The sequence below is a fragment of the Anguilla anguilla genome, chromosome 5, assembly GCF_013347855.1.
Source record: "Anguilla anguilla isolate fAngAng1 chromosome 5, fAngAng1.pri, whole genome shotgun sequence".
In the NCBI taxonomy this organism is placed as follows: domain Eukaryota; kingdom Metazoa; phylum Chordata; class Actinopteri; order Anguilliformes; family Anguillidae; genus Anguilla; species Anguilla anguilla.
In genome coordinates this window covers 41,999,761-42,016,199 of record NC_049205.1, presented here as the reverse complement: position 1 = coordinate 42,016,199, position 16,439 = coordinate 41,999,761, and the positions used below count along the sequence as shown (strand labels likewise).

The 16,439-nt window shown below is 38.9% G+C and overlaps 1 protein-coding gene across 2 annotated transcripts in view; it reads right to left on the bottom strand.

The window, feature by feature from the left end:
- The window catches only part of LOC118228240 (protein kinase C-binding protein NELL1-like), a 179,856-nt gene that overhangs the window by 46,241 nt on the left and 117,176 nt on the right, over window positions 1-16,439 (bottom strand). For both annotated transcript variants that reach the window (XM_035419599.1, XM_035419598.1), the window contains exon 14: window positions 7,116-7,238. In XM_035419599.1, coding sequence (XP_035275490.1) covers window positions 7,116-7,238 — 123 coding nt within the window. The remainder of the gene's footprint in view (window positions 1-7,115; window positions 7,239-16,439) is intronic.

Sequence of the window (16,439 nt, the reverse complement as noted above, 5' to 3'; positions counted from 1 at the left end):
TTGATCTTTCTAAACTGAAAACTACATTTCTACACTATACTTTTCTACATAACATTTACAGCATTTTACCCATGCAGCTGTTGGATATTCGTTTTGTAGCTGGAAATATGTGATATTTGCGTTAATTTTTGAGGTTAAACATTTTTGTGCCGATGTCTTAACAAAAGTTCTACAGATAAGTACCCTTTAATAAAAACCATTGACAGTCTTCAAGATTATAGAGCCAGAGGCTTAGATGCATTAAGTCTACAATCCAGTGTACTTCATGTCTGGATTTCATTATTTTGGATTCAAAATCCAATATTTTGCAAAAGCAAAGAACAGTGCTTTTGCCAACAATACCCCAACAATGTCCATCACAATTAACAAAATTTCACTAATATGTTTGTTTTAATAATGGATATTGTCTTGACATTGTTGTTGTGTACTTCTAGTTTAATTCACATACATGCATGCATGTATATGCTCATGGAGTTTGTTTATGAACCTAAATATCCACTGAAAACCCTCACCACCATCAATAACAAAATAATGCCATAGCCCAAGATTTGTATCAAACATTGCTATCCAGCCTGACTGCAGTACCACTGTGTTTCTGTCTGATTCAAACTTCAGCCTGTTATACAAAACACCCTGTAATCAGAAAATATTTATAGCAACAGCAGAAAGTCTTACAACATCATAAAGATGTTGATTATGGTTTGATTGTACAGTATGTCAAGCAATGCTCAATGTTGATCACGAACAGACAAACAAGTATCTCTGGTTACCACAGATTTTTCCTAAAATAACAAACAAATAATGATGCAGATTGTTATTTTAAAAAGCCCTCTCAAATTGATTTGCTTAAATAAATGATTGCTTATGAATCCATTACTGTAAGCCTAACCGCAGAACCTATTATCATACAGAATGCATGGATCCCACACAAAGGCAATACAATATATAAAATGATAGTAATGACTACTGAATAGATGTGAGAAACTGAACTGAGGGATGTCAATTGAAATGGAATCCAGTTAGCACAGTTTATAATAGCACAAAGCAAAAATGCAATGCAAATGCAATTATCTCAATGTGATTTTCTAAACTGGTAGAGAAATGATTCATCGTACTATGCTTTACAAAATTCTGAGACATTCCTGAGCTTGAGTATTTTACTCGATGTGTTGGAGTTAGCGTCCTACCATTCTGCCATTGATTGCTTCTCGTTCAGTAATGAAAACTGACAGCACAAAATGTGTTTTACACTTCCAATGATATCTTATGTTCTAACGTACACTCAATTAAACTCCCTGAAATCCCATGGCCTGCAGCACTGCAGTGGAGCCTTCTTTTTCCCAAGCCCTCCCTCTAGAAAATGAACTACAAGAGAGAAACGTGCGGCGGGGTGAAAATTGTTATACCGTAGCCAAGTCGTCACAGGGGAAACCAATCACCTCCACCGCAAAAAAAAAAAGAATAAAAAAAGAGCTGTTACCCTCAATCAGACAGTGCAGCTGAGGGCTGTCCCCTGATCATAACTGACCGATGTGACTAACTACCACAGTCACACGAGACTAAGTCTACTGATGATACCAATGAAATCTTTCACTTTGATTGTACTACTGTGTGCCTGTTTATTGCAATGTGCCCAGAAGATGTTTATGTAATGCTTTGTTGTTCCCAGAAAAACCGCCGTCCCCTTTGCTTACCAAAATTGATAGAACAAAATCCGTGCCGTCAGTGAAAGGCGCATTTTAGGATTCAATTCTCACCATTAGGTTTACAGGTCTTGCTCTACTGCAACGCTTCTGTGGATGTCTGCTTGTCTGCTCTAGTATACTTGAGCTGTTCAAAGGACGGCGGTGTGGGGAAACAATGTGTAAATCTGAAAGACAGCACTTGCCGGTTCTAAACATGTCCTGCCAAGATCAACCTTAGAAATAAAATTGGAATTGATTGCGCTAGCATTTAATCAGAATCTTCCCATGATTAATAATAACAGCTGAAACTAGGCTCTTCAGAATTTCTTAGGCCTTGATTGCTTTTGTCTCCTGGAAAATGGTGCATTTTAATCATAGGCTCCTTCAGCTACAGTGCAATTACGTACTGTTAATCTGCAGCAGTTTCTGGAGCCATAGGCAAAGTAAAGAATAATCCAACTGCCATTTTGTGACTTGGAGCATAATGGGAGGGATACAGGCTGACAAACTTATTCAGCGTCGAACATCTGTCTTGCTCAGTGAGTGACTCAGATATCTGCAGGACAAAGATATCTGTTGAACCTCTGAAGGAGGAACAGAATAAATCTATGCACTGTAATCCTTTGTAGCTTTTCATTACTCTTGTACATATGCTTGAGCTAGAGTAATGTATACAGAGTATAGTATATATTACCCCAGTGTTATACACTATCAGAGTTCGTGTTAGCTGGCAATTTCCAGTTTTGGGTCCATAAAAAAGATCAAAGTGAAGGAAATAAAAAAACCTTCTAGACATTCTCACCGACAAGAAAATAAGGGCACTTAAAATTTCAAATAAGCAATTCACTTATTTTGTGTCAAAAGCACTGCAACTTATCATAGCTATCAGCCCAAATCGCCCTTCAGTATGATGTAGGCTGGGCACAAAGCAACTACAGGTATTTTTCTCAGAACAAAACCATACGGATGAATAACCTTTTTAAGCAATCCATACTGTTGTGCAAAGCATATGTATATATTTACATTTCATCTTTATAATTCTTGTTTCAAAGAGGCTTATGCCAATTGTACACAAATTGATTATAGATGTGGCTGGAAATGTAATTATTTGTCCAACTTGCTAGACTGAAATACTATTAGAGCAAAAGCATTTATCGTCAAATTCAAGAGTCTTTTCTTTTAAAATGCAATTTTAAACACTGGAGTACAACATAAATTAGTGGAATAATTTGAGACGCGCTGCTTCTTTTGATCAGGAACATCCAAGTTAAGCCACTCACTTCTCTCACTCATAGAATATCTAATTTAAATATTTAGGAATTTTTATCCACAGCATTTATGGTTTATTAATGTACTAATATTTATTCATGGCTGTTTGTTTATTTTCTGCTGGCATTAGGTATGTGAGTGTTTGCAAGAGGCCATTTTCCCAAACGGTTTTCTTTTTCACTGGTGGTAAAACGGATTTAAATAATGTATCGGTTTACATTTGATTAGCTTAGAGTGGTGGTGGATGGTGGACAGTGGAGCCAATACATGGGAGGACATTCGGATATGAAGGGGGCAGTATAGTGTTACAGCACTGTGCACACACACACACCCACACGCACACATACACACAAGCATATACACACCACACACCCATGCCCCCACACACACACACGCACAGTAGATCCTAAAATACAAACCTCAGACTGAATGGTTCTTTTCAGTTTTTCTAATCAACATAATACAGCACGGGTGCTTTATGGCATTTCAGCTTGTTTCGTGTCTGAGTGCACATGGTGGATAGTAAGCTATTTTTTGCAAACAGTTGTCAGCTACCGACAGGTTTACAGATGCATGCATATGCTACATATAAATGACATCAGGTAAGAACAGAACTGCTGTGGAATGTGTGCGATTGCTCTGAATTCGGTTACAACACAGGGGGGTCTCAGTCCATACCAAATGCGAAATTGCTTCACTGGGGAGAAGCCTCGCTTTCCGACTTGAACAGACGGTACAGAAATGCAATGGTAGCTGCCTTCTTTTATTTTTGAATCTACGCCATCTCCAAACCTGAAATTGCTGCATTATTGCGTTGTTGCAATAAAAAAAACTGTATTGGTCTTTTTGGCGGGGCTGAACACATCATTTCAACATATTCCATGGGGGGTGGGGTGGGGTGGGGGTGGAAACACAAAAACCCAGTGAAGATATTCTACCAAACCTCATGGTCCTCTTTATTTCTAAAAGCAAAGTAATACATCAAAATGAGCTGAAGAATTACTGCTTCTTCTCAAATCAATTCACCAGCCTCCGTGCCATTGTCTATATATTAATGATGTCCCTGAGGGTTGGAGTAAACGGCTGAGCTTTACTAGCACACCGTTATTGTTCCTCTCTCCGCTGTGAAGTGGTTTCTCATGGTTGTGTTTATCTGTGGCACTATGTCATTCCAGCCATGCGCCTGCTGCACTGTGCACATATAAATAAAAAAACAAGACCCTGAGAGAGAACCTTTATATTAGTAATTAAAAAAAAGACTTTCTTTACAACGTTGTCCTTACCCTACGCATGACCCAGCTATAAACATCTGTTGCAGAGCAAACACTGCAGCCTACATAAAACCAGCGCAACTGCTTAGGAAAACCTGACATAAATAAATTATGTTTTTTTCTGTATGTGAACACAAAACATTACACTACCTGACTCTATTTACATAAAAAGCCAATATAAAGAGGCACAATATTTATTTTTCATGCCAGAAAAAAATAATAATATCTGAACAAACAGATTATATAATGTATAAATGTATATAATTCACAATAAAACCACATCCATGGTTGAGTAGTGACAAGGGACAATTTCACGGTAGTAAAATTTGACGTTCTTGCAAATGAATTTATTTTGTGCTATTGTCCCTTGTCAGTACTCAACCATGGATGTGGTTTTACTGTGCATTATATACATTACATACGTTAATATACAGGAATACATTTTTCCAGAAGTATTCCATGGTTGGTCATTAATGCAACTGGTCCAAATCCATAGCCAATGTAATTCTCTCTCATCTCATTTCAACCACTTGCCCCATATGCTGTATTGGCATGTGCACAAAAACAGCCAGGAAAAATACGTGTCTGCTGAAATGATAGCATTTTACAGGGTGAATAATGTAGAACAAAAAATAGGAATATGTTTCAAGTTTACAGTAATTGCTATGTGCTTTCCCACCAATTTATGACTCATGTGGCGTTAATTGTGGTGTCATAGATTGGTAGAAAAGCAAACAGCAATTAAACTTGAAATGTCTGAAGCATTCCTATTTTTTGTTCTAATTTATTCACCCTGTAAAATGTACTTACTGTGTCCCTAGGTTGCAGTGTTTTACTGTATGATCAGGAACTGGGACTCGGTTGAGTGGTTGTCAGTGAGAGTGGGTAAGGCCAGGTTAGTCAGATTAGTCAGCTTTGAAGGTTGTGCCAGCATTAGCCCGTCCATACTGGCTGGCTTCATCTAGTAGTCTTGCTTACCAATGAAGCACTGTTGACATTGTCAACTGATCACTATTTTTCACAAAAGGTAGGCTAGTATTTTTTATTTAAACAAACTACCTGCTCTTTTGCAAAGAGCATTCAAACCGAGAGGCAAAAAGCCATATTAAGATTAATGTAAAACTTTAGGAGGTTGGATTCACATTAGAGTGCCATAAGATAATGTAAGTCTTAAATTATCTTTATTCCATCAGTTTTTCATAATGGTCAAAAAATATTTTGGAGCATAAGCTGATTACAATAATCAAGTGACGTATTCATTTAAAAACATTAAAACTATGATATGGATAGCATAGTACAGAAAATGTGGCTTTTAGCACACTTAGTACGCAGACTGATTATTACCATTTCTAATCTTAGCCATCTAAAGAGCAAACCAATTTGTAGTGAATATACAGTGCAATAATGAGTGTGACTGCTTGTATAAACCACAGCTATATGCACAACATTCACATCTCCTATATGAAATCAGTAAATTATTCAAGTTGTTCTACTTTTCCCAAAAGCAATAAACCCGCTGTGTCCCCAGCAGACTCTATGCAGATTATTCATCTAACACAGAGTGAAATATGTGAATGTAACAGTAAAGTTGTGCAATTAGTTTTTTTTCCCCCTCCTTCCTATTTTTATCCACATCTCAGCATGCCCCGTGCCTGTAATGCTGGGGGGAAATCCAGCGTACAAATTGTCAGGATGGAAAATTGCATCGATCTCTCCCAAGACCAGTCACATGGCTGCCTCTTAGTCAAACGTGCATCTCTATTACACAACCATAGGTCAGCCGGTGCTGTATCCGCTAGTCCGTTGAAGGCCCCCCCCCCCCACCCCCCGAATCTGCTGCTGCCAGATGCTGGAAAGAGAGCTCTTTGTCACATGGCCAATAAAGTACACAGAGAGTTCCACCACTATCTCCCTGTTCTAATTAAAGGCAGATAAGTTCACCTGACAGCACCAGGTGAATTTTTACAGTCTTTAAAAGAAGGCAACCTAATTGCTGGCTACACATCGCAATTTGTTCCCCGCAGTAATGCAAGTAAGTCCAAAGAACATAATGTAAAAATGTGCTCCCTGCTATGTAGAAAGGATCTAGCGCTGAGGCAAGCCTGGCTTTGACAGTCCCAGAGGCAGAGGCCAGGGCTTCTACTGCATGATCCGGCTATCAGCCCGACACTTCCAACTCTGCATGAAAAATACTTCAGCAAAATTTTCCCTCTATTCATTTACACCCACACCCCCTTATTCTGCTGACAGATCTCTCTTATGTGGCTCACTTTGGTAAAAAAAAAAATAAAGAAAGAAAGTGAAACTCAAACCAAAAGTCAAATCTCTGTTCTTATTGGCTCATCTTTCATCCCCCACTCCCTCCCCAAAAAAAACTCTTTCCAAAGGTGGCAGGGATCTCCAATTAGATTCCTCAGGTTTTGCCACTGTGAGTTTGTTTTTCTCTTGTCATTGCCTTGTTTTTAGACCCATTATGAATTTACTGTGCCTCGGTGAACAGTCACCACCCTTCCCTTAGTCTCAATCCTGCACAGTACTGGCATTACACATTACTGCGTGTATATATATATATGGCCATTGGCCAGATGTTCCCAATACCCCATGGAGATTTGTTTTTATTTCCTCTGGGAAATAAGACATATCCTCGCCACGGCGATGGCAGGGCCGTAAAGGCTGAGAATAGAGGGTGTTGGAAGTGGAAGACAGCTCGCAGGGAGATGTGGCTGTTACACCAAAATCAATTCTCATCATTCCCACCAACTAGCGGTCTGCGGCAATCACAGCAGGGGTGGAGAGGAGGTACAGAGAGGTGCGGCGGCGGCGGCGGCGGCGGCGGCGGCTGTGGCTCGGGCACGAGACCCCGATGCCGCTGAGGGCGGAGGAGCCTTACCTCTGCAGATGGTCCCGTTTCCCACGTAGCCCGGTTTGCAGGTGCACAGGTGCCCGCGGACGGTGTTGGTGCAGATGGCGTTGCTGTTGCAGGAGTGCTGGTCGCTGGCACACTCGTCGTGCTCTGCGAGGAGAGAAAGGGGCATGGGTGAGAGTGCCAGCTGCCAATATGCCGCATCGTTCCCGTTCCTCACTTTATTTTCCGTAAATTATTAAATAAATCAAAAGATTATCCACATACTTATTAATTATACTTGCACAATCTATAAGTATATAGATTATAAATTGCGTGATAGATAATGTCTGTCTATAAAAACAGAAAACAATGTTTAAAATAAAATAATGGAACGTGTGTTTGAAAAGCTCCTTTGGTGAGAGAGTGAATCCATTTGTAAATCAGCTGGAAGGGAGCACTGACCTACAATGAGCTTGGAACACAGCTAAATGTTTTCCCTGTGGTTTATTTTCAAATAATTACAGAGTTTTCCCCCATAAAAATCTATTTCCCATTCCAGTTTAATTGGCAAATTCACTAATAACTGTACTTTAACACTAGAGTGGCTAGCTATTTTCATTGGGCATAAGGGGTATGAAATTTCTACTTCTACATTTCGCTCTGTATATGCACAAATGAAATTGCCTACTCATTTAAATGTGGTGTGCTTTAAAATTAAAAAAAAAGAAAGAACACGTATAGTAACATCATTTTTTCAAAGTCGTGTTATTTTAAATACAAAGGGTTTGTCATCCAATGTGTCTTATAACATGCTTAAACATGTGTCCTTTCATTTTTTCTGGGATACTTTCTGTGACAAATGACACTGCAAACAATGCCATACTTATTACAAAAATTTCTCCATGTTAATATACCTTGTGCTATTTGTGGTGTGTCTCATTTTGATGAATATGTATTAACTAGCTATGAAGAAACTAATCATGTATTGCAATAATTGAGCTGCTTGTTAATTTGCAGGACAGAACAGGAAGAATTGTAATTGTAATTTTTTTTAAAAGTGGAGCATGGCAAAATCCTTTGACATTTGTTTGTACAGTGCTTTCATTAAATTTCAAAGGCATGCTGTAGCGAGAGTATATGGCTGAAATACTAATTTAATATTTTGAGAATATGCAAGACAAAGAAAATGCCTTATGCAGCTTAAAATGACACTGTTTGTGCCCATTTACCTCTGGCCATAACTAGGCAATTACTATCAGATATATTTGGGTTTTTTTGGCTAAGAATTATTCCAGTGACTGAATATAATTGACTGAAATGAAATCTACCTGTGGAATGGTAAGTTATAATAATTCAATAATTTTTTTAAAACCACATCTAGCCAGGGGAATGAACCAGACATACAGTATAAACACTGCAAATATAGTAACAATACAAGCAGAGAAAGATACTAAGTTTGAGACACATCAGCATGTACAATACCGCTAATACACTTTCCGTTTGATTAGCCATGGGACTATGTCATGAATAGTGAATACCCTGAAACCTAGCCTTTATCTAAAACCACTCCCTATTCGCTACGTATATATAGTGCACTATATTCACTTTTTTAGCTAGCAAACCAAAAGAATGCATGCTAAAGACGAGTGTTATCGTGAGCATCTTGTATTGCCTTCTGTTGGTCAGCCACAAACAAATTCAGGAGTAGGAGTTCCTTAAGTTCCTTAGGGAAAATGAAAATGAAAAATTTCAAATATGGAGGAAAAAAAGGAGACCATTTGTTTTAAAAATATATATTTTTCACTATAATCTCAATGTAGAAGTGTCCATGATAGGCAGGTTTCTGATGTAGCTTTGAAGAAACTCAATGAAATAATTGGCTAGCCTGCAGCACAGAACTGCTTCACCAATGGCTCCATTTCAGAATGGAAAATGGCAAATTCTGCATTTCATTCCATTATATAATGAGATATGTAAAACAAGGGACCCATTCCTACATGGTAAACATATTACTAAGCAATTGATAGCACCTGATCAGATTTTCCTTTTTTCATTCATCAAATTTTCCTGTTAATTTGTGTTCCTCTGCCTGGAAATCCATTATTTCTCCAAAGGAAGCACACACAACATTAAAGGGGCTTAACAGAAATGTGCAGTAAATTACCAGGGAGATATTTATCCAAGGGTTTGCATAGGGCAACTTACCTATTACATCAAAATGTGGTCAAGTCAAGTCAACTTAAATATGACTTGAATGTCGATTGCCAACTTTTGACTTGGTTGACATCAGAGCATCAACAGGGCAAAAAAGGTGGTGTCTACTAATGCAGCAAGGCTTTTCCCTTAACCTTTACTTCCAAAACAACTTCCTTTCTCAGATTTCATGGCGAAGGGCTTCTACTTTCAGAGACACCAACCCCCAACCCCCCCTATCCCCCATTATTTCCCCATTGTCTGTCATGATACTCAAGGATATGCAGGAATCAATGAATGAGTTGCACTTACTGAGCCCTGAAGCAAATTTAACAGATTATTAAACAATTTTCCCCAAAAAATTCTCTGACTGATGAAGTACGGGATGTGTGCAGATATGTTTATTATACATCTGGGAAACATCAGTCTACAGTGAAGATTAAATACATCTCAGTAATGCCAAACCATCCATCCATTTTAGGCTACTGAAGTCATCCAGTGTCACTTGGCACAAATAAATCTTACTGGCAGAATTCTGCAGTCTCTTCATGGAGGTGGGTACCTCCATGACAAGAAGCGTAGTGTTGGAATCAACTTGGAAGATGCAGTACACACAATAAAGCTAAACACTGCTAAATTTGTGTCCGTTTTGCTCTCATTTTTTCAATTTTCCTGAGAATATGAGGAATATGGATCATTTACAAAAACTCAGACACAAGTTTGATCTTTACTGAGAAGCGTCTTGCTGTGCTGAACACCATCCTCGTGTCCTAGATTTACCTCATTCAAAGATCATTATCTCTCACCTTTTTTTCTTCAGAAAATGCCTGGACGCCCAAATCATGCTCAGCTTAACTTCTAATACCTTCCCAACAGTTAGGTAGAAGCAAACATCATACAAAAAAACTCAACTGAGCCCAAAAATGATTTAAAACATTCTTACCAAGTGCTTGGAGTGAAAAATCTTGAATCATTTGAAATGATCGCATTAAAGTTCATCCATCTGGGCCCTAACCATCCCCCACCTTGTAGCCACAAGTGAGAGAGTGATGCAGCACTGATGCTCTCTTTATTTATTGGGACCTAGAATTAAATTGATGGAGGAAGGTAGTGGATGCAAGGTGACCCCTTTATGGTTTTTCTACTTACAATGAGTCTGAGCTTTGGAGAGAGGGAAAATAAATGCACGGCCTAGTGCTAAATTAGACAGAAGGTCAATGAAGATTTTTCCACACTCCTTAACATTCACAGGGTGCCCCAGGTATAAACAGGGGTCTTCCGTGTTGATACTTTCGGCATGCATCTTGTTGACTCCTCAAAGTCATACTGATCTAAATGGCTTGCCGGAATAATCTTGGAACTGTGAAGAGCAAAAAAAACTAAATGAAAACAATTCTGGATATCATACACATAACCTCTGCCTAATTTAAGCTCGTCAAGGATAATTATAAAATGATTTCCATGTCAGGATGAATCATGTCAGATTCGACCCTTGACAACGAGAGATGACGATGCGTGTGAACCGGTCATGCTGTGCTTCCATGGAGATAAGAATTCTGAAATCCAAAACCTTATAATCTCATGTGTATAGACAAAGAATGGAGGTTGCCTGGGCAATTTTAATATATCATCAACAGTGCTTGCTTTCTTTGTACTGTACTGTATATACTGCAACAGTGGAAACTATGTTAGACAAAAATGTGTAACGTTATTTAGGATAACAAAATGTGTGCACTAGGCGATTTATGCGAATGTGTTTGGTGGGATGCATAAACAGACACATCATTATTGGCGTCAAAAATTCTTGCTTTCTAGAGCTCTGTACGTACTCCCAATATCTACACTTAATAATGAATTCCTTTTGTTTTTCAGAAGCCTGCTGCCTGTAGTTAAGTGTAGTTGCATGGCTTGGTGTTAACAACTTTGCAGTGCAGGAAAGAAAATAGGGCTGAACTTCTGTTATACTTTTTTCATTAGCATACAAACATCCAACAACTGCTGTCAAACAAATTATTGATTTTACAAAAGTACAGACACCCAAAGATGAAGCGTCTCCACAGCACAACAGCCAAAGTCTCTAATGAGTATTCGGGATAGAGCCAGTTCGATCTACTGGAAGGACAAAGCACATGACCAAGAACATGTGGGCTAAGTCTTTAAAATGTTTTACAACATACAGTAATACACAATTAATGTTAAATGGACAGACTAGCAAAGGTCTAGTGCTCGGCTAGAGAATGAATGGTTAGTACAATGGCCTTTGTCTTCCATTCAGATATTAAGGCATTACTCAGAACTGATTTTGTTAAAAAAAATAAAAAAAAATTTTAATTCTTGAGTGTAAATTTGGTTCTTCTCAGTCTCAAGACGGCTCATCAAACTGTACACCAATGAGACTGTGTATGGGTTTCTGGCTAGATGCACACCTGGCCAAAAGATTTTACATGCAGCTGACGGCAGGATGTAGCTTCAATAAATATTCTGAGTCGATTCTGTAAAGATCTTATAACCTTCAGGGGAGTGTTCTAAAGCTCCCATATGCATAACAAATACAGGGTCGAGAAACCATAAGAAGTTGCAACCCATTATATTAGCCCATAAAACTGAAAAGCAGACCTTGGGGAAAATAAGTTGCCGAATACCCCAAACTACCTATTACTGACAAAATCTTTTACTACTTTAAATGTGCTAGTCAAGGTATTCAAGGATTCTACTTGCACACGTTCACTTCACATAATTTCTATGTGCCTCAGAAAAGAAAGAGAGGTTAATGCATCATGGGCCATCGCTGCCTCTTGTGATAAGCTGATTAAACACATTTAAACTCCCAGCCATACTTTTACAGATTGTTCATAGATGTCTGCTCCCTGTTTGGGCAAGTCAATCGGTCTGAGATAATCTATTCTCAAAATTAAATCAGGAATGTGGTCACCAATAAGGCAATGGTGGAAAACAAATCAAGTTTTTGGATTTCATTACATTTGAGCTGAAAAGTAATTATTTGTTTAACTCAATTTTGGATTGAATTCAATATATAAGCATATACCCAAGAAAGTATAGTTTTTTCATTACCATAAACTTTTGAAATTTTATACCCAGCTGGGGCATGAAATTAATTGTATCTTTCAAAATAAAATGTTTTTCTCTTGCAATTTTGAAGTCGGTAACCCATTTCATTATATGCAGCAGATGGCTTATCCACTTATTGTGCAACGAGATGAGCAAATGAAATTTTTTAAATATATATATATATATAGGGGAAACTCCATGCAAACACAGGTTATGTCACAGTCTTTTTGCATACAAAAAAAATTGACTCGTAATTCTTCCTAAAGGATGTATGGTTTGACAGAGAATGAGATATTGTTCTGGGCAGTGTAGGTCACCACTTTAGTTAGGTAGCCACAAGCCTATTTTGCACATTATTCTAGTGCCAAAGCTAACAGTTAAAAAAATACAAGTAAAATAAGATACTGTTTTTTTTTAGAAGCAACAACAGTTTGTGGAGGTGTTTGCCTGGCAGTGCCGTGGGGGGTATTTCTTCAGTGAGCTGAACACAGGGGAAAGAATGGAAACTCCAACTGCTTGACCCCACGCTGAATACAATACATTTTGTTTGCCAACAGTTAATGTGAGAAAAACAAAACTCACACAGGTGGCAGAGCATTTTTTGCTCGCTTATTCAGATTGCCCTTGAAAAGCCGAAGCTTTCTAATAAGTCCCGCTCTTTATTTATAACGGCATAAAATGGAACAAGATGGTATCTTGGAGAGATGACCGAAGTGCAATATAATAAGCAGCAGGAGGCAGAGAGGAAGAAGCGGCAGCAGCTCAGCAGTCATATGAAAGGGTACGTTAAATATTATCGCACTGCAAACCCTCCCCCTCCCCCTACCCCGCCCCCCCCCCACCCCCCCCGCACCACAGCAAGACGCTGCATGCAGGAGAGAGAGCGCCATATTTGAACAAGAAACACGGTGCGGCACATCACAATCATAACGCAATAAGGCGCAGGGCAGAAAATGTCAGGCTCATTTTAAATATTGAGAGGTAGGAGATGACATGGAAAAGCAGGCCGTGAGTGCGCTCATACGAGAAACCTGCAAGCATTATCTGGCTTAGGTACACAGATAATATTAGTCGGTGAATATGACTAGCGCGTTAAAGTGACCCTCATTTGCTCAGCACTCCTGGAACAAGTCATACAATGCAGAACTAAAACGCCAGGGCTTACAGAGCAAAACACCCAGGATTATGTGCAGTGCATTGCACTCGAAAGGATTTTTATTTTGCTGGAAATAAATAAATAAACAAAATAAAAATCAGCGACCGGTTTGCAATGCAAGCCGTAATTAGTGGGCTGACAAACTTTTTATTTTAGCCCCAAAGCCAATTAGCACAAAACAAAGGGCGATGGAATGGAAAAGACACAGCACCACCTTCAGAATATTAATATAGACTTGCCAGCACTCTGGCAGGGAAAATGGTACCCTGTTCTGCTTCGAAATAGAACTGCACAGGGACTTGTTTCCTAATCTGTCTCCACAGTGCCAACACATTAATGTGGCCTGTGCACTTTCTGTGGCACCAGACCAAAGAGTTCAGACATCAGAATGGAGCAGTTTTTCACAGACACTCTCAGTCAACCACAGAGCCCCCCCACCAAAACTATGCAGCAGAAGTAACCGGATCAATTTGGCTGACTTATAAAGTCCTTCTATCTAATAAGCAACAAAAATTCTACCTATCGTTCAACAAAATCTGTATGAAATTTCCAGGCATAGCTGCTGGGTCACTACATTCTTAACATAATTCTGTAATGTAAACGGGGACCACAGTATACGGGCAATAATACTACTTGTAGGGGATCGCTCATTAATTATTACAGGTTTACTAATTCCTGGCCAGGGACAAGGGGGGCAGGGTTGTTTAGAGCCTCCAATTAGCCTACTGCATATCTTTGGACAGTGGGAGAAAACCAGAGTACCTGGCGAAAAAACCAACACGGACATGAGGAGAACATGCCAACTCCACACAGAAAGGTCCTCGGTCCGGTGGCGAGGCAACAACGAAATGGACTGCACCACCCAGCCGCCTCTGATGTACTAGTAATTCCCCTCTTTCGTGCCACTCATGTTACATGTACTGTACCTCCATTCAAGCACTTATCTGTACTTAGGTTAGATCAGAATAATGTTCACTGTGTGAATTGGACTGTGTTCTTGGCTAAGAATAACTGTACAAAATGAGTATTGTACCTTATCGAACCTGTGTTTTGTAGTTGTTCCAATGACCTTGAGATGCCCTTTTGTACATCGCTTTGGAAAAAAAGCTTGCTAATTAAATGTAATGTAATGTAATGTAATGTAATAACTGAATGGATTTAAGAACTTGACTGCCCCCAAATCACAGATTCTGATCCCTTAGCACGAACAAGGCATGACCTTCAAACAGCTATTGATAAATTATCTGTTATTGGTATTGGTACACTCCTAAAATCATATCTTCAATCATCCTTACATTTTTAAAGTCATTGGAGGATTTATTCCAGGAAAAAAAACAAAATAAATCAAAAACCTCAACTGGCTGTACTGCACAGTGAAATAAAGTCATTGAAAAGGGAAACCCTGAAAACTTGAACAGAGATGTCACCCGTCAGCTCTTTTAAATGGTGTGACATAAATGTATTTTTAAACCAGATTCCGACCATATCATTTCTTTAGCTTGAATTAAAAATGATTATCTGAGTTACCCCTAGAGTTTTAGATTAATTGAATAATTTAATTAAATAACTGAATAATTAATTTAAATTTAAATAATTCCGCTAAAAAATCTATGCTATTCAATGATTTACATTACAATCCAAAAAAAGTGTAGCAAGTATAATTAGACAATATGGTCTCATCGCCTTTTTACAAGCCACATTTTTTTTCTTAATTCCCAAATGGAATGCACACGCCTATTATGCCACTGGTTCACAGTCCATCTGTTGGGCTGCGCAGGCATTGCCTCAGGGAACACTTCCTGAGCAGCCTGCCGCAGACGTACCGCAGGTGCCTCATCAAAGATCCGCTGATCTTGCACGTTGAGTCAGGGACAGCCCCGACAACAGGCAATTTCCTTCCCTCTGTGACGCAACTCTCGACTGCGCACCACCCTGAGTGACTGCCAACCGCTGGTGCGGTTAGGACTCAATACCAGACCGCGGAGTGCACTGCACATAAAACCCGACAAGCCACCCATGAGCCCTCTACCGTATCTGCAGACCCTGCTGTTGAGTTACTGCAATTACAGAGCATCTGTAGCTTCTGTAACAGGTAAGGGGAGGATAATGCCGAAGGGCAAGGTGGGTGAAAATGCATTGGTGCTTTCAGAGGTACAAAAACTAAATCAACCAGTCAGTCTTCTGTTATTATCAGACCACCTAAGTCAGTGTGCTAGAGAGTTAGACTTTCAGGATTGCACAAAGCAGCAGGGTATAATTAATGAGATGCACAGAACCAATCATTTCACAACAAAGAAGATGCGATACAGGCTGCCAGGTTCACACTGAATTGCCCTGCTGAATGAATACAAACACAAAGAGAATGATGCAGTGTGCTCAGTATCACACGGGCTTGGTTTAATATGTCAACAGCCTAGGAAAAATTCAATGGATTGCCACCATTGACAAAAGTGAACAAGAGAAACCACAGAGCCGTCAAAATCTTCCATTCTCCAGTTATTTTTTTGGCTTACCATATTCATTTCATTTCTCATATGAAAGCAATATGATGACGCTCATCAAAACCATCCCCAAACTGTGGTTGTCGATACTACAGATTTTTACTTCACAGAAGCAGCTGAGGGCTCTTATATACAGGATTAAGCATTTGGAAAAGAAAAGAAAAACCTGTTTTAAATGCTTAGTGCATCACTTCACATATTAATAGTAATATCCAAGAAGTCTTGTGCTTTTATTTTTTAGCAGAAGACTATTTTAGCACCTCTGAGTAGTTTACCTTTTTTTGAAAGGACTGCTTCAGTATCACAGTTCAGTATCCCAAACTGTTAAAAGAGAGGTTATGCTATTTATTGAAAAAAATGAACGTCTTCAATATGAAAGTTCTAGATTAGGTGTCCTCTTCATTTTTATTCTGCATTTTGTGTAAAAAAATAAAATAAAAAATAAAAAGA